Here is a 26,380-nt window from a genome sequence, read left to right on the forward strand (position 1 = left end):
AGAATTCCCATAACATACCTTTACTGATAATGTGCACCAGCCTAGCACAATAAAAACATTTCTATCTCTGTCACGTTACATAAAACGTAATTACATAACGTTTAAGAAAACGCAGAATTCTAGCGAATCATCTACAGATTAATCCGATTGCTAAATTGTACCAACCATGACTGTTTGGATTGCGCCTGTGAGCAGATAATAGCCGACAATTAAGGGTCATAGATCAGGCTTGTTGTCTTTGAGATATCACGTGGTCTACGTTTACTCTCAGATACAATGGGAATGATAGCGAGGTAGGAAGGTATCGTTCGAATTCTAGACGTACATTACTTTGCCAGTGTTTAATGACATACTGTGAGTGTCCTAGGATAAAACTGACGTGACTTCTCTGACAGGTAAGGTTGTAACGTGCTATCTCTAATATTAGTCATACGCAGTGGTGTATTTAGATGGGGCGGGGGCTAGAGAACTGGCTTTCAAACAAATTAAGAAAGACAGAGACGTAGAAACCCATCTGAAATTCTTCTGCAACCCCGACATTTTCAATCATATTTACATTTTAAAAAAATAATATATTGTTAAATATTTTAATCTCAAGTTTATACATAGTTAACTTTTAAGTTTTGTCAGTTCTAGAAATATTCACAACATTCCATTATTAACTTAGCTACATATGGTGTCGAAAATTGTACTAAATAACCTCTGATATGATTCATCTGTTATGTGAAACTAAATTTATCTTTTATTGGAAAGTTGAAGGGAGAAGTTTTTAGTATATTCTTACTTTTTCATGTGCAGGGCCGAATTAAGACGAAACTGGGCCCGATGCCGTCACGTCAAAACCTAACAATGAATCACCGTCGATTTTTTTTCTGCAGAACTAACTTCCAAGGTGAAAAATTCACTACGTCGCACTTACCGAGCAATAATAAAGTGGCAACAATTGCCAAGATATTGAAAAAAAACGCAGCTAAATTACTAAGTAAACTGCTTAACGTAAAATTGAGAGCATTAACTTGAAATCTTCGGTGAACAATAAACACAACAACGCTATAGTTACGTCACAGCGCAAAGAATAATAGTAACTGTATAATAAGTAACGCTCTGACTAGGCGTCCGAAATTTGGGCTCCAAATTTCATTCTAAGATTTATTTTCACGTTAATATAGCACAAGAGAACTGTTCAGCTTTCGGAAAATTCTCGTCTGTTTTCATCTGGGCCTATTTCAGGAATGGGCCTAATGCTGCAGCGTCAATAGCACCCGCCTTAATCCGTCGCTGTTCATGTGTTGTGTTTGTCTTGAGCAGGTCCCTTTACAACATAGCACTTTTAACTTTTCTCAAGGGGCTCCCCTTGTTTTAACATTCTAAGCAAGAATTTTAGGTAAGCGGATATTTCCCCGTATACATTGAAGAGTGCAAAATGGCCATACTTGCCGACGCATCCAAAAAATTTAAATCAATCAATCATTAAGGCTTTAGGATCTTTTGTGATATATGTAAAACATGAGAAAATGACGTCGCACTATCAATTAAACTCGCCGTTTTCTTACCCGCCGAAAGTGCAAAATTCCTGGGCTAGTCTATTTTTCGGTGGCCAATCGACTATTAGTACATATTATGTTTGTTTTTTCCAGAATGTCTAGCAAATAGATTAAGATAAACGAGACCAACGTAAATCGTTTCTTAACGGAGAGAAAAATCAAGATGAAGAAAGCAGAAGAAGCAAGCGGGAAGGAAAGATGCCGGGGTCTACGAAAGAGGCTGAAAGTGAACAAAAACTTGGTGATGTTGAAGGCTTCTGTGTTCCTCTTATATGGAGGTAAGTCACTAACATCAACAGAGTGCTGTTGTTAATATTTTTTTGATATTTCCTGTATTCGGTTTTCAAGAAAACAGAAACTGGAAAATGGTTCTGCAAAACAGAAAAATTGGTTTGTAATCCAAAAACAAAAATAGATTTGGTAAAACAAGTTTTTGAAAAACTAATTTTTGGGTTTCCAAAGAAATGGTTTTAGCAGCATTACAACATATCTATCCATATACACATGATGTCAATGAAATTATGATGGAGTATTTATTTTAAATTGATGAGGAAATCAATACAAGTAATGAATGCTTCTGATATTAAACTCTGCAAAAAACGGTAGCAATAACTATACTAATCAAGACAAAACTGATGAAAAATTGACATGCATAACGAATCCGAGGTTCTGGGATAGAGCATTCGTTATGCATATCTCTTCAACAATTTCATATAAATCATCATTCATCTACATCATCGCGAATAACATCCATCCAGTGTCATAAGAAATTCAAAAAGAAATTTCATAATCATCTGCTGGTAAGGTAGCCAAGCACTTTACCACGACCAACTTTTAAGTCATGAATATATCCATTGTAATAAGCAACTGTGTGCACAATATATCCATTGTAATAACAAGCTACTGTGTGCACATGACTTCTTACAGCTATTAACATTCTAAACTTCTTTATTTTTTCAATTTATTACTATTAATATTATTGCCATTAATGTTTCATTCATTGTTCCAGCTGACTCTGTCATACATATACTACAGATGTATTCAATTTATATTTTTATTTTTGATTCATATCCATTAAGCTTACATGTAATCAATCAACGTATATTATCGTATTATATTACATTTTTACTTTGTAATAATCACCCAGACAAGGGTCTGTTGGCCCTCGTGGCCGAAAGCACGCCCGCTCTAATAAAGACGATTTATTATTATTATTATTATTAACATGAAGAGTCTGATTATACTATGATTCTGGTTCTAAAAAGCTACATTTTCCTACGCTTCTTTTTTCAAACTCTAGTCTGTGTTCTACAAAACTGTGTTCTGTCATTTTTCAGCCATGGCAGCGCTGTTGCCATATCTGACCATCCACATGCAAAACGTCGGTCTCTCTGTGGAGGACATAGCAGTGGTGTACCTGGCCCTCCCGTTAACTACGTTCCTGAGCCCACCTATTACAGGTAAGTGAAATTTCCCCTGAAGAAGAGTACACTACACCATATAAAGAATATAATTACCTGCTCGTTCCTTAAATCTTTACTGCATTTTACAATATGTACAGTCACCGGCAATAAAATTGCGACACTAGATCGAAATACTCACTCCCCTCGCTACATGCCGTTACGTGTGTTGCCTATTGTCCTTGCATTTCTCAATACAATAGAAGGAAGCAATGATGTTAGAAGACAAAACAATATTGAACTTATACTTTAACCAGAGGCGTATCGTGAACGCATGCGGTACATGCTGCGCATGCGTCAATTGTGGGGGAAAAGGACAGCTTGCTCTGCGACGACATTCATGAGCATTTCTACATTCTAATTTCTTCATATAGGAGAAGTACACACGAGAGCGCTGAACTAAGCTTATATTACATTTCTTGGATCTGAAGTGAAAGAAAGTAATAATTATTTTCCCACAATTGATGCATGCGTCACTTCAGATCCAAGACATGTAATATAAGCTTACTTCAGCGCTCTCGTGTAAAATAAATATTTCTCCTATATGAAGAAATTAGAATGTAGAAATGCTCATGAAAGTCGTCGCAGAGCAAGCTGTCCTTTTTCCCCCACAATTGACGCATGCGCAGCATGCACCGCATGCGTTCACGACACACCTCTGACTTTAACGAAAATATCTTCTGGTTTAGAAATATGCATTGTTTCCGAACCTCAATGCTCTACAGTGCCTTTATTTGGGCATGGTGCCGTTCGATCGAGTGGTCGTGTGGCGGCTGGAAGCACACAGCTTGCCGCGAGATCGGGTGTGGGTGTCCCCTCAACTCAAGTATTTGGTAGCTATCCTAGCCGAGGTTTTGTTAAGTTTATCTTCGATAAGCACACCGAGGAACATTGCAATAGAAGTAACTCTGAAAATGCATTTTATTGTAGGGGATTGGAATGTATCAGAACTGCCGATCATTTGGTAGACATGATATTCTTGATATTTGATTATGATAATCTTATTCTCCATCCACTGCAAGAACGAAGTTAATGTAGGCGAGAGTTGTCCAAAACGGGGCCGGCGGGTCAAATGGTGACGTTCGGTTTCTCACTGATTAATGCTGCTACCTGGGACCCAATGCCGTACTAGCATTCCTGGCCGTCTATGCCAGTTTGAATCGAGTCATGGACGCGGCAGCCCGACCTTTCTTTTCTACGAGGGTTACAAGTTTTCGTGAAAAAGGGTTTTCGATTTTCCCTCTATACTTTGCTGGGTCTTATCAAGCCACCTTTGAACACTCAAATTTGGTAAGCATAGCATTGATTCTTCCAGTTTTAAGTTAGATTTTGACATGCTGCTTGGTAGGCTGTCTTACAAAAAATCTTCCTGTCTGATAATTTTATTACATTTTTCATAGCTAATTGAACTTAGCAAATGCAAAATTTTGTTATAATAACTTTTTTTGAAATAACAAAACTGAACTTTTGTTCTTTCAAAAATGTTATTGTAACAAAAATTTGCATTAGAATATACATTCTTTCGTATGAGTACCCCATTTTACCCAACCGGTTGTCTAAAACGGGTACATTGCATATTTTCCAGAAAATATTTATCCTGCCTCCCCTCGTTTTTTTTTTACACGAACAACCTTGTTTCATGATAATCTAGGACCTACTCAGAAAAAAAAAGTTTTTCAACATTTTTTAATTGATAACTTTGCTTTCGGCAGACCAAAATATGTGAGTGTCTCCATTTTGGACTACTCTCCCTTAAGCAAAAGCACGTGACTTATGAGAAATAGTTCCTTTCTCACGTGGTAGTTTTGGTTGGTGTTATTTTAACCATGAATGTATTGGTCGCAGTTGTATAGTTCATAATATAAAGCCTTACAACTTCCATCAATATAGGAGCTACGTTGACTGGTATGGCTTTATCGCATGCTCTATATTCCTACGCACAGCAGTCATTTAAGTAACCAATAGGATTTCTCTTAAGCCACGTGACTTTATTTCCATTGATTTAGTTCTTGCAGGGGACAGAGAAGAGAGTATGTGGAAGTTTCTACATCATAACGAGTGTTCTGTGTGTATTTGACACAGTCAACAATGTGTGCTGATAACCGAGATTTCTTGGCTTGAATTTCCCAACAAGTATTTGCTGACAACGATTGCAGAAGGAGAAATCTGTTGTAACTCGAGAACGTGGTGAATCGAAAGATAGCTGGCTGCTGCTAAGTGTGCCGGAGGGTCATTGACTGATAAGGGACAACGTATCCACGTGCCTGTGTTTTGCCTCTTTGCAGATAGGGGTCGAGAATGTGTGGAGCTCTCAAAAGATGTAGAATCAGCGCGAGGGCATGCGAACCCCTACACACCAAGGCTTTCTTTCCGAGATACTGACCCGATCCGTATCCTCGAATATCTGGGTTCCGGATAATAACGGATCGTATCCGGTTAATTGATCTGATTTATTTTAATTCGCTTTTCTGCCACTTTTGATGATGAGGATGAGTGATTATACGATGAAGGGACACTCTTAAAGAACAACAATGTCCAGGCCTGGATTCAAAGCCGGTATCCCTGAGCGTACCCAGTCCTGGGATCCGGGTATTTTTCAGAATCAGTACTCAGGATCTAAAAATTTCAAGCGACCCATAGTACTGGGGCCTTCCCGATAACGTAGTGGTAACGTCGTCGCATTGTCATCAAGGGATTTTGGGTTTAATACCCGGTGGATGAACGTAGAGGTTCGAATACCACTTTACACTGTACATCCAGTCCCAATTAGTCTTGTGGACTTGAACAAACACACATTTATAGTACTATCCTCAACACTGGGTTTCTTATTTAGTTTTTGGCGATGTAGAAGCAAATATTTCTTCCAATGTTGTGGAAACGGAGGAAAAATGGGCTAGGTTTGCAAATGAACGAATAAATTTCCACCAATTATTAACAAGACTCCACAGCAAGACCAATTTCGCATTTTATTTACTATAATAACTTTTCAGTCTAGTTAGGCTAATCAAGAATATGGTAATAGAAGGGTTTAGGTTTCTAGGACCTAAGAACTTTAGAAATGTGTCTTAAAATTACCGAAACATGACCTAAACCTTAACATTGCTAAAACACGAAGCTGTAGTGGGTCGAATACTACTTCAAATTGTAGGTCCAGCCTCGATTAGTTTATCTGTGCATAAATCAGACAAACTTTGTCTTCGACCAAGAGTTAGCAGAGGGTGATGGACTAACCAGAATGGGGAATTCTCCCTCACCGGCCGTCAAATATGCGCAACCACACACACACGCACACACACAGACACAGGTTTGCCGCCCCCCCTTCCCAAGCACATTAGCATAGCCACGTCCCTATTTTATATGTAAATTCTCGTTGGAGGCACTGTATATTATGCCGCTCCTGATAATTCGTCGATTAATATATCATTTTCAACTTTTTTACAGGTTTCTTGGTGGACAAATTCGGAAGATTCAAACCAGTGGTCGTCCTTTCGTTCATACTGAATGCAGTCTTCCACCACTCCCTTCTCTTCATACCAAGCGTTAAAACATTGAACAGTTCACCAGAGGCGTACTTCTCCAATGCATCACAAATATGGTGGAACCCTTGTACGGACAGCCCCTGCGCAATATACCACGGCGTCCAGTTACAGGTCAACGATTGCAGCTGCGTAGATCCGCCATGGGCCAATTTGACCATGAGCAGCTTCCAACTCCATATTGCCACTTCCGAAGAACTCGTTTGGAATTTCACTTATGGGCAAATTGACGCCAATATTACCAGGAACTTTAGGTGTGGAGCCGCCTTCGTGTCCAAGTCGTTCACGATTCAAGAATCGAACTGCTCAATCGCCCGGTGTATGTTCGCTCAGAAGGGTCCTGAAAACTGTCCACTGCAGTATGAAAAAGCGAGCAGGAAGATATTCTGGATCTACTTCACGCTTCGGTTTCTGGCGACGTGGGCGCTGTCCGCAGGAGTCACCATGATGGATCCCATAATACTCCTGATGATCGAGAAATTTGGCGGCCAGTTTGGAAGGGAGAGGATATTCACCACGATTGGAATGGCTATTTTTTCTCCGTTCACCGGGATACTTATAGATCAGATGAGTCGTGCACTTGGTAAGTAAATAAAAATTCAGTTAATGAAGAATTCATTTTATGTTATCATCAACATCCACACTGTTTTCCATTTCTAGTTAGGAGTCTGCAATTTGCCTATTGTTCCACCCTTTTTATTTTATTTTATCACCCTTTGCGGTCATGTCTTCAGCCTTCAGCCCTCATTCCTACATGAGGTCATGTCTTCAACCCCTCATTCCTGCATGAGATCATGTCTTCAACCCCTCATTCCTGCATGAGGTCATGTCTTCAGCCCCCCATTCCTACATAAGATCATGTCTTCAACCCCTCATTCCTGCATGTGATCATGCTTCCCACAAGTTTTAATGTATTCAGCAACTCATTCATGCATGAGGTCATGCCTTCAACCCCTCATTCCTGCAAGAGGTCATGTCTTCAACTATTCATTCCTGCATGTGATCATGCCTCCCGCCCACCATTCATTCCTGTAAGCTTTAATGTCTTCAGCCCCTCATTCCTGCATGAGGCCATGTCTTCAACCCCTCATTCCCGCATGAGGTCATGTCTTCAGCCCCTCATTCCTGCATGTGATCATGCCTCCCGCCCACCATTCATTCCTGTAAGCTTTAATGTCTTCAGCCCCTCATTCCTGCATGAGGCCATGTCTTCAACCCCTCATTCCTGCATGAGGTCATATCTTCAGCTCCTCGTTCCTGCATGTGATCATGCATCCCGCTTACCATTCATTCCTGCAAGATATAATGTCTTCAACACCTCATTCCTGCATGAGGCCATGTCTTCAACCCCTCATTCCTGCATGAGGTCATGTCTTCAGCCCCTCATTCCTGCATGTGATCATGCCTCCCACCCACCATTCATTCCTGCAAGCTGTAATGTATTCAGCCCATCATTCTTGCATTAGGTCATGTCTTCCACCCCAAATACTGGCCTTCCCTTTGGTCTTCTCCTCACTCCTTGTGCAGCATATTCATTCTTTTGAAACCTTGTTGGTCCCATCGTCTCCACATGCCTCCTTCTTCACACACTTCTCTACATCTTGCTCTTTCCAGACACTTGCTTGCACTGAGAAGTATGAATACATTAGCAAAGATTTTTCGTTTAAAAAATATCAAACTTGTGCAACCCTGCATGCAAAAATGTACGAGCAAAAACAAATAAAGGGTAGAGGAACCATCCTCCTACCTCTACACTATACTAATCAACCACTACCTCCAAAGCAGAGCACAACTGATTATTAATTATTATAATTATAACTCAATAATTACATTACAATAATACGCATTATAATTGAAGTTTTTTTAAGTCCACTTTATAGGTTAATCGAGACTGGACCTACAGTTTAAAAATAGGATCCCGGGTATTGAAACCAGAACCCCTTGATTATACAAAGCCATGAGGAGAAGGCCACCACAATCAAGCGGTACAATGCAGTGAAACACAATAAAACGAAAGCTTCTGTGCGAGTGAAATTCAGTGTCCTTATTCCGTGCATATTTCTTTACCTTGAACTGCAGAAGCTACAGGCAAGGATTCTATCTCTTATACAATGCTGTATAAATCACAATGCTATCTCGACAGTCGCGCTTAATCTCAGAAATACCTCTCCAACTAACAACCACTTCCGATAACATCGGGAGAAGCTGAAAAGTTTCTTCAAGCACTCTTAAAGATTATGACTTATTCAAGAGAGAGAGAAGAGAATTTACCGTTAAATTTGAAATATTCTTCCGTGAAAATTTATAAAAACGGGACGGACCGTTTATTTACATTTGAATACTTTATCATGTATATAGATAGATAATGGTTATAAGTTGCAGCTGCATAAATAAATTGCATAAATTCCAGCTGCTCAGAGCTTTGCTGTTCCGTAATTTTTCAACAATCTTAAAACCTGTTTGCAACAATCTTGAAAATAGCCATAAAATTTAACAAAATAAAATGAATGTGCTTTTATTGGCTGTACAAGGTTATGGACGAACGCACGCACACAAAAAATGCATGTGTGCAGGTTGAACTTTGTACTCCCCAAACCAAAAACGGACCTGCGTCACCCCAGCTGTACACACATTTCTGGTGACGCCCATGCCAAGGTAGGAAGTTGCCCCTTTTGCCCACTCTAAATCAACCTATGGAGAGAACTGAATACCTACACAGCATTCACAATATTCAACGTATATACCAATATGAATTCCATAGTTTTTTTACTACTGTTAATCTTTATTTATTCCCGCAGCAAAGTAGCCTACTGAAGATAATTATTCGTGTGATATTAATAGAATAATAAGCACTTTGAAGCACGGCTTCAACTTTGGGCCTAACTTTGAGGGGGTGGGGATCTGACTTGGGTCTCTGGGGGGAATCAAAGTTGGGTATTTAGGGGCAGAATTAAACTTAAAACTTAACTTCAGTAGGACGGAATCGACAAGTTTTCAATCCCATAAAAATAGCGTTCAAAACTATTTTGCTATGTAACTTATGTACTTTTGCATAATATATAAAAAAAATACTCTTCCAATACTTTTCTCCTCAGGTTCCAGGAGGTTAAGAAAACCATCCTTAACTTTTAAATATAGCAACCTGAATTTTTTGGGGGGAGGGGGGCAAGTTACGCCTATCCTTTGAAGTAACATTTAGGATCCAATTTACTGCAGGTTACGTCGACTATTCCGCTGCCTTCTACACGCACGATGTGCTCCTGGGTTTATCATCCCTGGCTATCATGATGATGCCATTTGAGGGGAAGCTTCCTGCTGACCATATCCTTAAGGATCTGAAGAAGATCGTCAGGATGACCCACCTCATGCTGTTCATCCTGTTCATCTTCATACTTGGAAACTTTTGGGGCTTCATCGAGTCCTTCCTCTTTATCTACTTGAAGGAACTCAAGGCTCCAAACTATCTGCTCGGTAGGTACTCTTTAAAGGACTTGTAATTTTAGCTACTCAGGCATGTCAAACGCATGACAGCCAGTCATTGAAATGTTAGTTTTTAAAAGTAAGCGAGTTACAGTTATTTTACTCAAAAGTAACTCAGTTATAGTTAGTTACAAGTTACTCATGGGCATCACGATGGGATTGGACCAGTCAGTCTATCACCCCTGCAGATTGGTATCGTTCATTTCAAGTTTCAAAAAACTTTTTTTCTTTCACACTATATAGTAATACTTATTTAAAGAATAAAATATCATGTTTCCTCTAAAAAAAATAATAGTTCATAACAGAAACAAAGTTAAATTAATCAGTATTCCAACACAATGTAAAAAATGTGTTGTGTTGAAAAATTGTATGCCAAAAGCAGAAACTAGGTCACAATTTCATGTTGGTTTTACGAATATTCATCGTAACATGTATCAACATTCAATTATTGGAAATCATTTTGCAAGTGTAGAAAATGCACATGAGAAAACATTTCTCTTATGTTCAGAAAGATACACAATGGCGGGTGCATGTAGTAGAATTAAAAACTAATATTTAATTTTAAACTTTCTTTTCAGGTTTGACACTGACTGTGGGATCCATCACCAGCATACCATTCATGTACGGATCTCAGAGCATTGTGAAGAAGTTTGGACATGTCAACATAATCGTTGTAGCATTCTTTTCTCATGCTGCTAGACTTATGGGTTATTCATTTATAAAGTAAGTTTATGACTCATCTTATCATATTTTCACTGTCTCGAGTAAGGCATAACTTACACTACATGCCATCATTTCGCAAGTAGCTGAAGTCCAGTTTAGGCATGTACTTACTTTTTAGTTACTTAAACTTTCGCCACATCATGTGGTTTCTTCAGGAGAAGCAAGAATAGTCAAAGTTTAAAACATGTGAAGGTAAGTTGGGTTAAAAAAGCATGACAATGCAGAGGACAGGTCACTGCTTCCTACTCCATCTAAGGCTGGCAACTCAGTACCAAACTATATTTATTAAGTGATGAAACATAAGTTAAGTCCAAATTTGGGGGAGGTGAGGATGTAGCCCAGGGTTTTGGGCAGATGTAATATATGTGTACTCAACAGTGCCTTCAGACAGAAGGAACTGGCACCACTGATAATGGCAACATGGCCGAGAGTAATCGGTCCTTGTAACTTCTTGAGTTATTGTTATACTTCGTGTTGTACAATAAAGTATGTTGTTAAGTTAACGTTAGTCTTTATAATAATAGTAAGATGAGACAGCAGGTGCTTTGAAAAGGTCCACGCAATGAAAAACACAAGACATGCCGTGGCACTATTAGAAATCAGTTGCCAACATGAGGAGTCTCAGTCCTGAACAGTGACCGTGTGGTCTAAGGCATCATGTTTTGGGCTTTGGATACAGGATGCACGCAGGTTCAAGTATCCTAGGAGAAGCTTAACAACTTTGCTTCTGAGATTTCGGCCTGTGTATGGGATCAGCGGCCACCCACCACCGTGAGGAAATTGGGGAGCTACAAACGAGTAGCATTACCCGGTCATGGAAGCCTACAACAACGACTGGGGGTTCGTCGTGCTGACCACACGCCACCCCGTAACTAGTTGGATTATCTCCCACCTCAGCAGGTGGGGGAGAGGCTGGCAGTTGGTAGGTAGTAGGCCTTGGCCCTCACAAGTTACTATTATTATGAGGAGTCTCTACTACAGGCCTCCACATATATAATTCCTGGTCTGAACATAAGTAATTGAAAGTTTCAAATAACCATCAATTTATAATTATAAACACTTTCATTTTTTTCAGTGACCCATGGTGGAGTTTTCCATTTGAAGCACTGGAAGCAGTGGCAGTGCATCTGATGTGGATTGCTGCTGCTACTTACTGCAACGTTCTAGCTCCCAGAAAGCTCATCGCAACGGTTCTGGGAATCTTAGGAATGGCACATTTTAGCTTAGGTTTGTATTTGAATATTTTCGTTTTCCATTTTTCACAAAGACTCTCCTCCTTTTACTACCTATTAAAGGTTTCCACTTTGATATTTTTGACTTGAAAGAGCTCAAGGGAACCTGTACCCTACAGTAATATAAAGTATGACCACTAATTTCCTTGTTTTTAAAATATTATTATTGCCTTGGCAATAATGTTATAATGTGAATATGAGCCTTATAATATCAGATTTAGTTCCTTTCAATTAATCCAATAGTCCTTCCTTACGTTACAGTATTGATTTGGAAAAAGACAAGTTCACCTTAAGGTGCCAGTTTCTTTTCGTAAACTGCTCCGAAATTCTGAAAAATTACATCTCTAGAGATTCTTTCTAGTTTGCTCTATTACTATTGTACGTAGTTTAGTATACTCTAGTCTATTACTAGTGATTCTTCAAGTTCTTTGCTCTCACTAGATATCTGAGACACAAAAACAGGATTCCAGCACCGCAAAACTACTACTACTTCTACTTCTACTTCCTTTTGCAGGTCTAGGTAACCAAAGCCCCTTCTGCAACTAAAAAATTGACCATTCCATCATCGATATGGTCTTCCTAAACTACTACTTCCCTTTGGCCTGTAATTCAATAATTTTTGAGGCAAATGGCTATCTGGCATTCTCAGAACATGTTGATTTCACTTAACTGATAATTTTGAATTTCATCTACTATTGCTTTGACCTTTCATTTTTTTTTTTGGAATCATTCACTTCTAATTTTGTCTTGTAGAGTTACTTCACTTAAAGACCTCAAAAATCTAATTTGTGAACAATTTATTCTGGTTTTATCATGTTGATGAAGGCCCCACGTTTGCTAGCATATAGAAGAACAGGTTTTGAAACTTTGTTATGGTATCTACATAATTTGAATTTCTTTCCTCATTTATTTTTCCAACATTTGAAAATTCGATTTAACACTTTCCGGTCTGACGGTTTTCAAGCGTCTTTTACCTGTGGACGGATGTTTTAAGGCATTTTTGTAAAAATACAGAAAAATACACTATAAATGGTACCACAATGTATTATATATCAAATGAAAGCTTAGATTCTGTTCTAATAGATAATTCAATTAGATGTTACATTTTTATAATTTACACATTGCAATATTTATTGAAAAATTACGTATTTTTTTGTATTTTTGATAAGTCAGCATAAACACGCACAGTGCACGTTTAAAATAACAACGAAATAACGATAAGCCTTTACCCAACCAACATAAGATGCTCTATGGTGGCGAAAAATAGAACAAGCGTGTGAAATGATAATTGCATAAGGTTCGGGCAACTAAATTTAAACGCAACAGAAATACGGCGATCGTATCCTAGCCGATTGGCGACCGGAACGGGTGTTTTACTCTACTCGCATCACACCCGATTCCCGACCGGAAAGTGTTAATCTATGGATTCCCAAATATACAAAACCTGTTACCTGTTCAATTATTTTATTGTTCAATCATTTTTACACTCTAGGAAGTGTTTTACCATTTATTTCCATTGACTTAGTTTTATCTTCTGAAATTTTCTTGTAATTTGTAAGAATTGATTGTAGTTTTAAAATATACCTTTGTGAATTATCTTCATTCATTGCCATCAACATCTGGTCATCTGAAAATATTACTGTTTGTAGTATTGTATTTGCATATATATTCCAGGGAGCTTTAACGATTTCCGTTCCTGAATTGTTTTATCAAGATACAGGATAAATAATAATGGAGAAAGACCACATCATTGTCTTAATTCTTGATTTATTTTAAAGACCCTCGTTATTCTTCGCTAGTTTGATTTTCACTAGTGTTGTTTCATAAAGGCTTTTTATTGGATTTACTAAATTACTTGGAACTTGATAATGTTCTACGACTTTCCATATTTTTCCTTTTTACTTGGTTATATGCCTTTACAAAATCCAAAAATAAGACATAAAGTGAGCAATTAACCACAAAACTATTGCAGATATCTTAACAACTGCAGAATTAAATCACACAAATATTCACTTGAATGTTCTATAAGGAACTGCAATAAAAGTTTCCCATGCTCACTGCATCACACCATGAAGGCACATACGGGGATGTGGAGGTAGGATCCACGCAATCTTGGCCATTTTTTGCAGGTGATGTGATCAGGACCACACTCCAGTCGCCTTTATCCCCTTCCCTCCAGGTACAAATTTATTAGTCTGGGTGAGCCTCAAGGCTGCATTATGCAGGGACAAGGCTGGAAAATTTCCAACCTTAGATCAGCCACCCTGTGAATCAAGCTGGGTCTCCCACGTGACAGTCACAATGTTCAAAATTGGAATGGGATAGTGATTTTGTACCATAGAAATTAAGTCACAGGCCAAGTCGCACATTAATATTCTGCATGCAAGTACTAAATCATTGTAGATTAGAGTACTGCATTGAACCAATTTCGCTCGCTCAAACTCGATCGAATCTCCCACGCTCGAATATATAGAACATCAAATATCATTTCAATGCGAGAATAATCTGTAAAATTCGTGCTGGTAGTTTCAGACCATAATCATCTACTCATTTTCATAATTATATTGCTATGCATTGGTAAGATAGGCTAAATTACATATTAAGATGGAGGTAATGAGTATGTTCACTTTAGTTTCAATTTCAATGCATCTTTCACTTCACAAAGTATATTTGAAGGCCCACTACCACAGACAAATTACGGTTGTACGTGAAGTACTGGGCTTCAAGCGTATACCGATCATTTGAATGTTCGAGTGTTATTCGCTTGAGCAAAGAAACAGTCGATTCCGTAAGCAATCTAGCGTCATCTGTGTGAACTACTAGAAGATTGAGCAAAAAAGCCTCGATGCTGCACTCTATTGTAGATACAAATGAAACAGTACTAATGATGCACTGTAAAAATTTATCAACATCACGTTTTTCTGCGATAACATTTTTCAAACTTCACAGATTCAAGTGAATTTTTTATATGTTGGGCAGTAAGGTAGGTGCATCCATATCAACAGGTGGTAGACCAGATCAGACTATTTACAAGATTATTAAAAATCTTTATTCGATTTTTTCAACCTGGCAAAAAAAGAAAATGACACTTTTATTCATATCACCGTAATGCATGAATGCTTTAAGGAACAATCACAAAAATGCAGGTTCCAGGCTGTGATTGATGCTAAGGGCTTTGAAACCAACTACTAGAGTGGGTTGATACCGGTGACTAGTTTGGTGATTGTTCCTCAAAGCATTCATGCATTACAATAATAAGAATAAGTGTAATTTCTTTGCCAGGTTGAAAAATTTGAATAAAGATTTTTAATAATTTTGTAAATAGTCCAAAACGTTCTACCATATGTTGATACTAATGTACCTACCTTGTTGCCCAACATATAATTTGACTTGAATCTATGAAATTTGGAAAAAGTTATCGCACAGAAATGTGATGTTGATAAACTTTTTCACAGCACTGTGTACCATATTGTTAATTTTCTACACTTGCCATGCAATTAATATGCCCCTTAAAGATTTTCTAAACAAATCTATGGGACAAATACACTATGTGGAAAAAAGTCATTGGACACCCCGGTTTCAACTCTGAAACGAACTCCTCACGGAAAAGAGAGTACAGACGGGTATATATACGGCAGCAGGAGGCTTCTCAGATCATTCGCTGATAAAATGACGGACAGGAAAGAGCTCAGCATGTTTCAAAGTGGGATCATAGTAGGCTGCTCCACAGGAGGCATGAGTATACGTAGCATAGCTGATGCCCGACAGGTCCCTAAATCAACTGTAGCCTTTGTCATCAAGAAGTGGAAGGAAAAGGGTCACTGCAGCAATGCACCACGAAATGGAAGACCCACGAAATTGGACGACCGGGACAGGAGAGTGCTGTAGAGGGAGATTCGGGAAATCAGGACCCGTCCCTTGCATTCGATTGCAGAAGAGTTTCAAAGTGCGACCAATTTGACTGTTTCGACGAAGACACTTCGCAAGGAGGCCTATGCGATCGGTTATCATTGTCGAGCTACTGCCCACAAACCTCTGATAACAAAAAACAATAAACAGCAGAGCCTACGCTGGTGTAAAGAGCGGGGAAACTGGACGGTGGAGCAAAGGCGGAAGGTCCTATGGAGCGATGAATCACGCTTCACACTGTTTCGATCAGATGGGAGAGTGTGGGTATGGCGATTACCCGGAGAACGTCTGTTACCCGAGTGTGTAGTGCCCACAGTGAAATATGGTGGTGGCGGCATCACGTTCTGGGGTTGTTTCAGCTGGCATGGGGTGGGTCCACTGGTAACTGTGTATGGCCACATGACGTCTGCATCCTACCAAGATATTCTCGACAACTCCATGCTCCCCACGTTGTAGCATTTCTATGGAATCGAAGAATGTGTGTTCCAGAACGATAATGCGACTTGTCATGTTTCCAGGGCTACCATGGAGTGGTATGCAGAAAATAATGTGATCCGACTGGATTGGCCTGCTCAGAGCCCTGACCTCAACCCTATGGAACATCTATAGGACGAACTGGAGCGCCGATTGAGGTCGTGATCGCCTCGCCCTTCTACACTTCCAGGGTTGATGACTGTACTGCAGGAGTAATGGCGGAATATCCCACTCAGTGTACTACACGACCTTGTGGCCAGTTTACCACGACGTGTAGCTGCTGTTATCGCTGCCAAAGGTGGACCGATATCCTATTCATTGCAAGAAAACTGATGGTATCCGCTGACATGTGGTGTCCAATGACTTTCTTCCACATAGTGTATATCAAAAATATTATAAACTAGTTTTGTCAGTGATATTAAAATAGAACTTATATATTTGTGTATTCCATTAAAACTTATGTTATTCTACTGTTGTTTTTTTTTCAGGTAGAGGGAGTGGAAGTTTTGCTGGAGGTTTTCTGCTGGGAGCAGTAGGCACCAGGCAAGCCTTTAGAATAATGGGATACCTCGCAATCCTTGGAGGAGTCACATACAGCACACTCTATTATCTGTGGTTGAGAAAATCTGAAAACCAGCAATACATGGAAACTGAAAACCGTAAGTTCTCAAATTTCAAGTGAACAATTACAGAAAACACACTGAAACTGGTGATATTTGACAAAAACATGGTTTGTATCTTCAAACATATGTTGTGAATACTAGCAGTGGGACAATTTATATTGGTCAGTGCGGCACTCGAGCCCACCCAATATTATTATTATTAATATTATTATACTTAGCATGGTGTATTGTAGGAGTGGGTAGTACAGAAATTACTGAATCAAATGCTTATTGTTTAATGGTTGTCATATTAAACGTACAGTTGCTTTTCTGGGAGAGCTGTGGTCCATCCTGCTCCTGTCCCTTAATGTTGTCACAGCTATTTTATTTTTTCCAAGTTTCCAAGGTTAACAAACGAAAGGTTTGTGTAATTATAAACTTTAAAGAATATTTGTAAGAATTAGGTAACATCACACCTTGTTCCCAACATATTACCAAAACGCAGTGGTCAGAAGTAGCGAGCTACTTGTAGCGTCGCTACTGTAGCTAGCTACAAAATTTGTAGCTGTAGCTGTAGCGACGCTACATTTTGAAAATTGTAGTTGTAGCGGTAGCGAAGCTACAAAATTCCTGTAGTTGTAGCGAAAATTTCGCTACAGCTACATTTTTCTCAGCATTTTGAGGTGAATTTTGAATGTGGCAACAGCGTCAGAAAAATCGACAATAACCCTTAATTTTGCAGGAGGTTCATAAAGACAGTCTATTACATGGAGATACAGATTATATAGATTGTAGATTACCGTATAGATGTCTGCGTAATTTATTTAATTAGTATCTGAATAATTCATATATCCAGATAAGTAACTGACATACGTGTATATGAATATATTCCGGCTAACAGCTACGTTTCTTTAGCTGCATCGCTATTTTGGGGAGAAACATGCCTCGATTGCTGCACCACTGGAAAAAAGTGCCTCGTTTGCGTCACCCTCGGAACAAATCCTGTGGATATTCATGTCATTAATTGCTGTGTAAGACACAACTTGCAGTGCAAAAACGAGCGATGGATTTTCCACTGCACTGAAAAGGGAATAGTGCCAGCAATAAATGGCTCAGTACGTTAACAGCGTTGATCATCGTCAGTATATAGGATCTCGCCAGCAAGAAAATATTGTTACAAGAATAATAGAGTTTCTGGAATTACAATTATTTTGGGATAGTTTTTTGTTCACAAATTTTAAAATTACAATACGTTTAGAACACTCAGGTTTACACGACAGTTTCCTCAATATTTTTTTCATATTGCAAAAAGTATGTACGAGTTATAGACTTTCCTGCAGAAACGACAATTTTCTTTAGTTAATATACATAGTTTTCAAATTTATGTATTTCTCCTACTTTTACGTCACTTTTCTGTAACTTTAGATAATCATGACATCATCATCATCATCCTTCGCTGTTTCCTGCCTCTGGCTGGTTCGGCATAGAAGTCAAGCCTCTCCATTTTTTCCTGGTCTTTCACCACTCCTCTCTTTTCAAGGTGATCCAATCTTGTCCTCTTCTCCTAACACTCTCCACTATCTGCTCTTTCCACCGACATCTTGGTCTCCCCCTTGGCCTTATTCCCACTCCTTGTGCTCTTACTGGTAGTCTTTCTGCATCCATCCTCTTCATGTGTCCAAACCATCTCATCTGTGCCTGATCTATTCTGTCCTGAAGCTTCACAACACCCACTGTCTGTCGGATCTCCTCATTTCTTATTCTATCTCTTCTAGTCTTCCTCAAAAGACTCCTTAAAAATTTAATATCCACTGCCTGCATATTTTCTTTGTCTCTCTATGTCATTGTCCAAATCTCTGCTCCATACGAAATTATTGGCACATAGTATGTGTTATATATTACCTTCTTGAATTTCATATGTACATCCCTGTTCCGTATTAATCTTCGAATGCTTTGATAGAGTCTACCACCCATTTGTCCTCTTCTGTTTACCTCCTCATCTATTCTTCCACTTCCTCAATCAAGACAATGAGGATGAATGGTTTATTTAATTATTCTCTTATCTATAGTCGCTTTCTGCCACTTTCGGCTAATTGTGAGAACGACGAAGAATGATGAATGATGAGCAGTGCGGGAAATGGAGGAGCAGGAGGATCTCATCCTCGAAACTTGGCGTCTTTCCTAGTTTTTGTTTTTAGTCCATTTTATGCATAGATAAGCTGATCGAGACTGGATCCTAACCACTATGTGCCTCCGCTGGGTATCGAACCTGGGGCCCTTTTGTAGTCAAAGGGCTCCAGGTACTTTTCATTCAAAATGATGACTTCATATCAGTCTATAAAAAATGAAATATTTATTCTCAAGAAAAATATGTTGATGTGAACATAAATATGTAATCCTAAAAAATTTTGTGTGTATAGTTGTAATAATTAAGTTGGGTAACACCCTAATTGCAATATTCATATATCAAATTTGAATTGATATGCCACTTGCATAGGTTTGGTATTCTCACAAACTTTAGTAAAAATAAGTAACTGAAGTAACACTGCTATCAAAATTATGGAATGACTGCAATCATGATAATAAATAACAGAATCCACCTACCAGTAGTAGGGAATTTTTTAATACCCATATGGTTTTCATTTTTTTATGCAGAAGTAGCACGCGAAGTAGCGAGTAGCGAGTAGCGAACAGGAGTAGCGTAGCAAGCTACTTTTAGGTAAATGTAGCTGTAGCTGTAGCGAAGCTACATTTTGGAAGAGTAGCTGTAGCTGTAGCGGAGCTACTTTTAAAATGTAGCGTTCTGATAACTGCCAAAACGTATCAAAATCATAGTTTACATCTCCAATTTGATTTGTGTTGTATATTATTTATACTATACATGGTAATATAAATTAGGAGTAATATTAACAAATGAAAATTATATTAAAGAGGAAATAAAAAGTAGGCTTAATTCAGGAAATGCATGTTACTTCTCTCTTCATAAACTTTTGTCTTCTCGTTTAATATCTAAAACTAAAAGTTAAAATATACAAAACAGTAATTTTGCCTGTAGTATTATATGGATGTGAAACTTGGTCCCTTACATTGAATTAGGAACATAAATTGAGAGTATTTGAAAATAAGATCCTTAGGAAAATCTTTGGACCTAAAAGGGATGAGGAGACAGGTGAGTGGAGAAGGTTACATAATTTAGAACTACATAATTTGTATTCATGTCCAGATATTATTAGAATAATTAAATCAAGAAGACTTAGGTGGGCAGGCCATGTGGCACGAATGGGAGAGGAAAGAGGAGTTTACAGCATTCTTGTTGGGAAACCTGATGGTAAGAGACCTGTAGGAAGGCCAAGACGAAGATGGAGGGACAACGTTGAGATGGACCTAAGGGAAATCGGTAGGGATGGAAAAGAGTATATAGATCTTGCTCAAGATAGGGAAAGATGGAAGGCCTGTGTTGCTGCAGCCATGAACCTTCAGGTTTAAGAAGGCTAGAGAGTTAGTTAGTTAGTTAGTGGTAATATAAATAAAATTAATATAATGGTTCATGTAAGGGAGGGTAAGGGGTTATGACAAGTATTATTTTTCTTGCAAAGTTACAAAACAAATCTTTGAGTTGAGCTTACCAAAGATTTTCCACAAGTTGGGAGCACTGGGTACCAGCTGAACATGAATGTTAGGGTATAAACTGCAACTGGTCTGTGAAGCAGCTTTTTGTTGGGTGATGCATTGAGGCATGTCGTGTTTCAATTGCTTTCAAGTAGTTTTCCAATGCTTGATCAACACTGAAATTTTGGAGCTCCCACAGGGAATTGAAACTGCACCAAAGGGAGCAAGCACTATTGGGAACACTTTGGATTGTGTGATAAATAGGGTGTTTCGAATTTCCCCTTACAAACCCCTAGGGCTTGTAGTGGGGGCTAAGTAGATGGGGTTCTGTAAAGGAACGCATGCACCAGGCAGTAGGTATTACAAAATCAAATCAAGTATTTAAATCTCCTGCTTCTGCTGAATCAAAGTGTTACTAATGTAAGTCCAATTCAGAAAAAATAAACAAATGTTTACAGGTTTCCTGTACACAATGACATGCTATGTGAGGTCATGAAACAGGTGTCACGTTGGTTTTCCAGTTCTGGTTGCTTGTTTGTCATTGCATCCTGGTTAGGGTTACCAGGCGTCCGGTTTTTCCCGGACATGTCCTACATTTTAGCCTATGTCCGGCGTCCGGGAGGAATTTGAAAAATATCATAAATGTCCTACATTTTGAGCGTCACATAATATTAATTAGGAAAATAGGTAACAGAAAGAAATCATGCAAGTTACAAGTCTATGGACTACGCTTCCAAACTCAATAGTGAAATTTAGTTTGATTCAGTCATTGAGTCATTGCCCAAAAAGAAAAAAAGTTTGTTCTGCTATTAAACAAACAGGAAAACGGAAGCACTTAATGAACAAATTTTTGGGACCACTTTCTGATAACGTCACTGTTCAATGCCTGAATAGAATTTCTTGCCTTAGGGTATATACTGATGGAACAAGGTGTTGCCAATTCTTATTCAATATTCAATATAAGTAGTAGTATTTACGGTATTATAAACTCACGAAAGGAAGAGCTCCCCTCAAGCAGGTTTGGCTATACTTAAAACAAGCTCAACATGCCCATATGAGCTTTTTGCTCTAGTGTGGAACCCTGCCTAATCCAAGGATTTTGTAAAAATGCCCTCGGGAATTTTTCAGAAAGGAAGAGCTCCCTCAGATTGATTTGTTTATATTTAAAACTATGCCAAGTTCTCTTATCATCTTATTGTTTATAGTATGTTTTTTTGTCAAAATCCCAGGAATCTTGAATTGATATTTATTGAGTTTTAAGACCCAGTAGAGTGTGGTGCATGGTTTTTATTGTTTTGTAATTAAAAGGTTTGGGTTTAAGTTTTTATAAAATGTGAAGCCTCTCCTGATGGCAAAATGTTAATATTGTTGTTTTGTAAATAAGGGGCTCCGGGTTCGAGTCCTGATAGATTGAAATATGTGTGGCAAAATAATATTTCTATACGTGAGATTTTGAGAATAATTACTGCTAGTTGATAGCTCCCAGATCTGAAATCTTGTAAAAAGTGTTTTACAACAGAGCAAAATTATTTTATATTGGGGATCACCAGCTCAGCCACTAACTGCTGTTATAATTGTTTTGGCTACACTTGAAATTAAGCAAAAAATACTTATATTTTTTATGAAAGCAAAATTGCCCGCTCAATACAATAGGGGAAAAGCGGGCAAGCATAATTAATTGTTTGCATGTTTTGCCGGCACGCAAGAGATAAAATCTACACAGCTAAAAGGGGGCATTAATAATATTTCTGTGTGATACACTGAAGGGGTCATTAATCTTTCTGTGCGACATGTAAAAATGTAACAAAGATCATTGAGATAGAGATACACATTTTCTGTGCAACATGTACACTGAAGGGGCCATTAATTTTTCTGTGCGACATGTAAAAATGTAACAAAGATCATTGAGATAGAGATACACATTTTCTGACACAGTGCTAATGAACTGTCTTGCCTGCTGAAAGCAATTCTAGTTTTGTATTATTCTGATAATAAAAGCATAGCCAAGACTTAGAAAATATTATGACAGAAACAAAATCCAATTTTGTCTGTATTAGCTTCTGGGTCTTAGAACCCAGTAAAATGTGGATATATTCTATATGGAGAAGTGCTAATATTGCGGCTTTGTAATCAGGGGCTCTGGGTTCGAGTCCTGATAAGATTGAAATACATACAACTGCCCACATATGAGATATTTACTGCTAGCTGATATACAGTTGAGGTTTGTGTGTTGTTGTACAACAGGATAATAGAGCAAATATCTTCTAGAATTGCTCTGTGACCCTCTCATTTCTTACATCATAAACATATGATTTTTCTCCTATGAGAATAACACTACATATAGTGTCATCAGGTAATGCCTCATGGAATTCACAGATAATTTTAATGTTTGTCCTGTCATTCACCACAACTTGTTTTCTTTTTGAAGTGTTGATTACAAACATGGGTCTCTGTGCTTTGAATTCATCTGGTGTGTAATACATGTCAGTATTGCCAGCAGTGACCCTTTTGAATGCCGAAAATGCCTCATATAATTTGAGGAAATCATCCTTGGACATGTCTAAATTATAATTTTCTCTAGGAAAGACCTCATTTCTGCCATTTTTAAGATATATGTTCTTGATGTTGCAGTTATCAAATTTACTTGAATTTTTTTCCTGATTATTGTGTCTCCCAGTCTGAAACAGTACCACCACAAAATCAGGCATGTCATATTGTATGCTGGAGAATGAATTTGTAGCATCAAACTCATAATATGTACCAGATGCGGGCTTCTGTACAGATTGATATGTGTAAAATTGCAGAGGAACCTGTGGATTTTTTATTATATCTGCTTTGTATTTAAGAGCATAACTGGCTTCATATTCAACAACTGGGATTCTTAGCTCCATAGTCTGAATAATGCATTTGCCTTCATCAGGTAGGGTATTAGGCAGAGCTTCCCCTGTAGAGTTTAATGTACTGTACCTCATCAAAGCATTGTTATCATTTGCAGCTCTTCTAAATGTAATTCTTAAACCACCCTTCCACATAATATCTTTATAATCTGAGAAGAATCCTGGCAACAGGCGCATGGGGAACAACAATGTGTGGTTTTTAGATAATATTTTCTCACCAGCTTCAAATCCACCGATTCTGTAGTACGAAGCCTCGTTTTTGGATAATTTTAGTGTGGCCAAAGCTGTGGAGGTAATGCCGGGATAATCTATTCTGTTTATAACAACGCCATGCTTTCTGATCTCAATTTCAGAGAATAGATGCGGCACAAAATTGTCTACCAATCTTATATTTGAATTTGCCGGATAATCTGTACCATCGAGCTTTACAACATCAAATTTGATGTATAGATCTGCTCTGTGAGGGTGTATAAAGCCATCCCCTACATCAAGATCAACCTCAATCTCTGTGTTGGGTTGATTTAAATTTGCAAATGTCCTCCTGTTTGGGGGGAATGATTGTAGCTCATAACTCTCAATATTTTCCATTGTATGTATTTTTATTTAAATATTAATCTCTATGATTGCAGTTGTTGTGGCTCCAGCAAAATCAACTAATTCTTCTTTTTCATTAGTGACCATCAATTCAATATTATCTATTCTGTTATGACACACAGGAATATATAATGTTGGGGATGGATTGTAGATGATGGGCTCCATAAATTCAGAATTAGGTTTGAATGTTGCAATGATGCCAGTTTGTTTGTGAGTGCCTATGCCATTTGATTTGGTGATCATACCCTCGGCCACATTACAGTGAATATTCAGAGTCTCTATGGCTAAGAATTTAGGTATATTCATAGCAGTGTGTTTGATGCCTGGTTCAAGTTTTGTGTTGTTCTCAAAGCCTAACAGCTCTCCTATAGTACCCAGATCCACTGTTTCTGTAGCAGATACAATCTCTACTCTGTGAGTGACAGAATTTTGACTTAACACTACACCTCTGGGTAATTGAGCATTTAGAGTGGACAGATTATACTGCCCTGGAGTGATGACAATTTTTTGATCCCCTACTGCAATTTTGTTGTTGTGGTGTGTAATATTAGGGATCAAGTACATGCCATAAAATGCCCTGAGAGCTATTGTTTTGGGATACACAATGTCATCATGTAATTTGAGTTTCAATATTGAATTTTGGCTAGTGAGATGGAATACCCCCATGATGTTTTAAATACCACAAGGCTTTTTGAAAATTTTCAATTGATGGTTTATTTATTTGAGACATATATCTAAGAACTGATAAACACAAATGTCCGCAATTAACATCTTTGAAGTTTTGAACACGGGCATTATTGTAATAAAGATTAGCTGATTTTAGATATTGTACTAAATTTTCAGGTGGAACACCTCCAAATGAATCAAACACAAATGCCTCATCTTTTAAATATTTAAGATAGCAAATCCAGTGAGTGCCCTGATTTTTGTACTTATCCAAATTAACAATGCCACACTCTTTGTTGAGTGGTTGTTCAGGTAAAGAATCAGACATGTACACACCTCTAAAATGTTTGATGCCCAGTGGCTTGATTAAAGCTTCAATATCTTGGTTTGTAAGCGGCTCTTGTTTTTTTTAAACTTATTCATGGCTCTCTTAACACCTTTGCCTTTTTTCTCCATGGCAAGGTTATGGCGCCTCTGCTCATCTAATTCTGCCCTATTTTTCTTGGCATCTATTACTGTTTTTGCTATGGCAGCTGATCCGCCGGCCAAGCTCCCAACAGCCCCAAGTGCTGCTAAGATGGCAGGGATGGTAAATATAAATCCCCCCACATGTGATTTTTTTCTTGATTGCTGTAATTTTTTTAATTGGGGGGTACTAAGCAACAATTTCATACCATGGCCTTTTGCAATACAAGAGCTTTTTTTCTTGCGCTGTTTTTTGGTCAAAAGGCTATCAATAGTTTTAAGAGATTTAAGACCTGCATAAGGTATTTGATACATAACACCCTTGGCCTTCATCCTAGGTTTATTATATACATATTCACAACCCCCACCCCAGTTTTTGTTTGGTGCTCATAGCTATGGTGGTTCCCAATGCTGCTATTTTTTCACTTAAAGAAGCATCTTTGCTTACAAATCTGCCAAATGCAGCCTCTTCTAATTTCTTGTCTGCAACATGTCTCTTATCAAGATCAGAATGTGTGTTGTATGCTATGTCATGGTCTCTACAAGCAGCATCGAGGGGATTAACACCAGGATCACCTCTGTTTAATCTATGGTCCAATTTTGTGCCTGGACCACAATACTGATAGCCTGGAATGTGTAGTTCAAATGGCAACTTGTTTATAATGTCATTAACCAACCCCCGACCCTCAGAAATATTCCAAAATTTGGGGGGTAGAGTATTAATAATTTTTATGAGATATCCAATCCCCTTAGTGTCATTCACTATAAAATTAGACAATTTAGTGCTTATCATGTCCATAATTCCAACCTTTTCATTGTAAAAATTGTGGTTGCCAGCATTTTCCTCCCCAGCTATTACCAATAACCTATCTACAAGTTTCCTGACATCATCAACCCACACAAATTCTTTAGGCAGGGTGTTGTATTGTTTGATTCCACTACCTGTCTTGATCTGTGACCATATGGGCTTGATTAAATTGTTGTATTTTGCCCCACTGCTAGACTTGACTCTTTTTTGTGTGGGATCATTGTTCTGGTATAGAGCATCTGATTTTATTAATATTTCCTTGTAATAATCATAATCTTGATCTGTATAGCTGCCAGGTCTCTTCCTAGTCATCAGTTCCCACAATCCAGGTGTTCCGGGGTACTTAACAAAAGCACCTTTTTCTCCGAGACGAGATTCTGA

At 38.3% G+C, this 26,380-nt stretch overlaps 1 protein-coding gene across 2 annotated transcripts in view; it reads left to right on the top strand.

The window, feature by feature from the left end:
- Nucleotides 1-266: 266 nt before the first annotated feature.
- The window catches only part of LOC145991307 (major facilitator superfamily domain-containing protein 6), a 44,863-nt gene continuing 18,749 nt past the window's right edge, over nucleotides 267-26,380 (top strand). Inside the window, exons 1-8 of one of the 2 annotated variants that reach the window (XM_083127299.1) lie at nucleotides 267-395; nucleotides 1,638-1,822; nucleotides 2,882-3,004; nucleotides 6,446-7,123; nucleotides 9,757-10,011; nucleotides 10,599-10,743; nucleotides 11,819-11,970; nucleotides 16,847-17,017. In XM_083127299.1, the coding sequence (XP_082983425.1) occupies nucleotides 1,708-1,822; nucleotides 2,882-3,004; nucleotides 6,446-7,123; nucleotides 9,757-10,011; nucleotides 10,599-10,743; nucleotides 11,819-11,970; nucleotides 16,847-17,017 (1,639 nt within the window). In that variant the 5' untranslated portion in view covers nucleotides 267-395; nucleotides 1,638-1,707. The remainder of the gene's footprint in view (nucleotides 396-1,637; nucleotides 1,823-2,881; nucleotides 3,005-6,445; nucleotides 7,124-9,756; nucleotides 10,012-10,598; nucleotides 10,744-11,818; nucleotides 11,971-16,846; nucleotides 17,018-26,380) is intronic. The other variant, XM_083127300.1, reaches the window with a different exon arrangement.

The sequence above is a fragment of the Lepisma saccharinum genome, chromosome 8 (genome assembly GCF_977018435.1).
Source record: "Lepisma saccharinum chromosome 8, izLepSacc3.1, whole genome shotgun sequence".
NCBI classification, from domain to species: Eukaryota; Metazoa; Arthropoda; class Insecta; order Zygentoma; family Lepismatidae; genus Lepisma; species Lepisma saccharinum.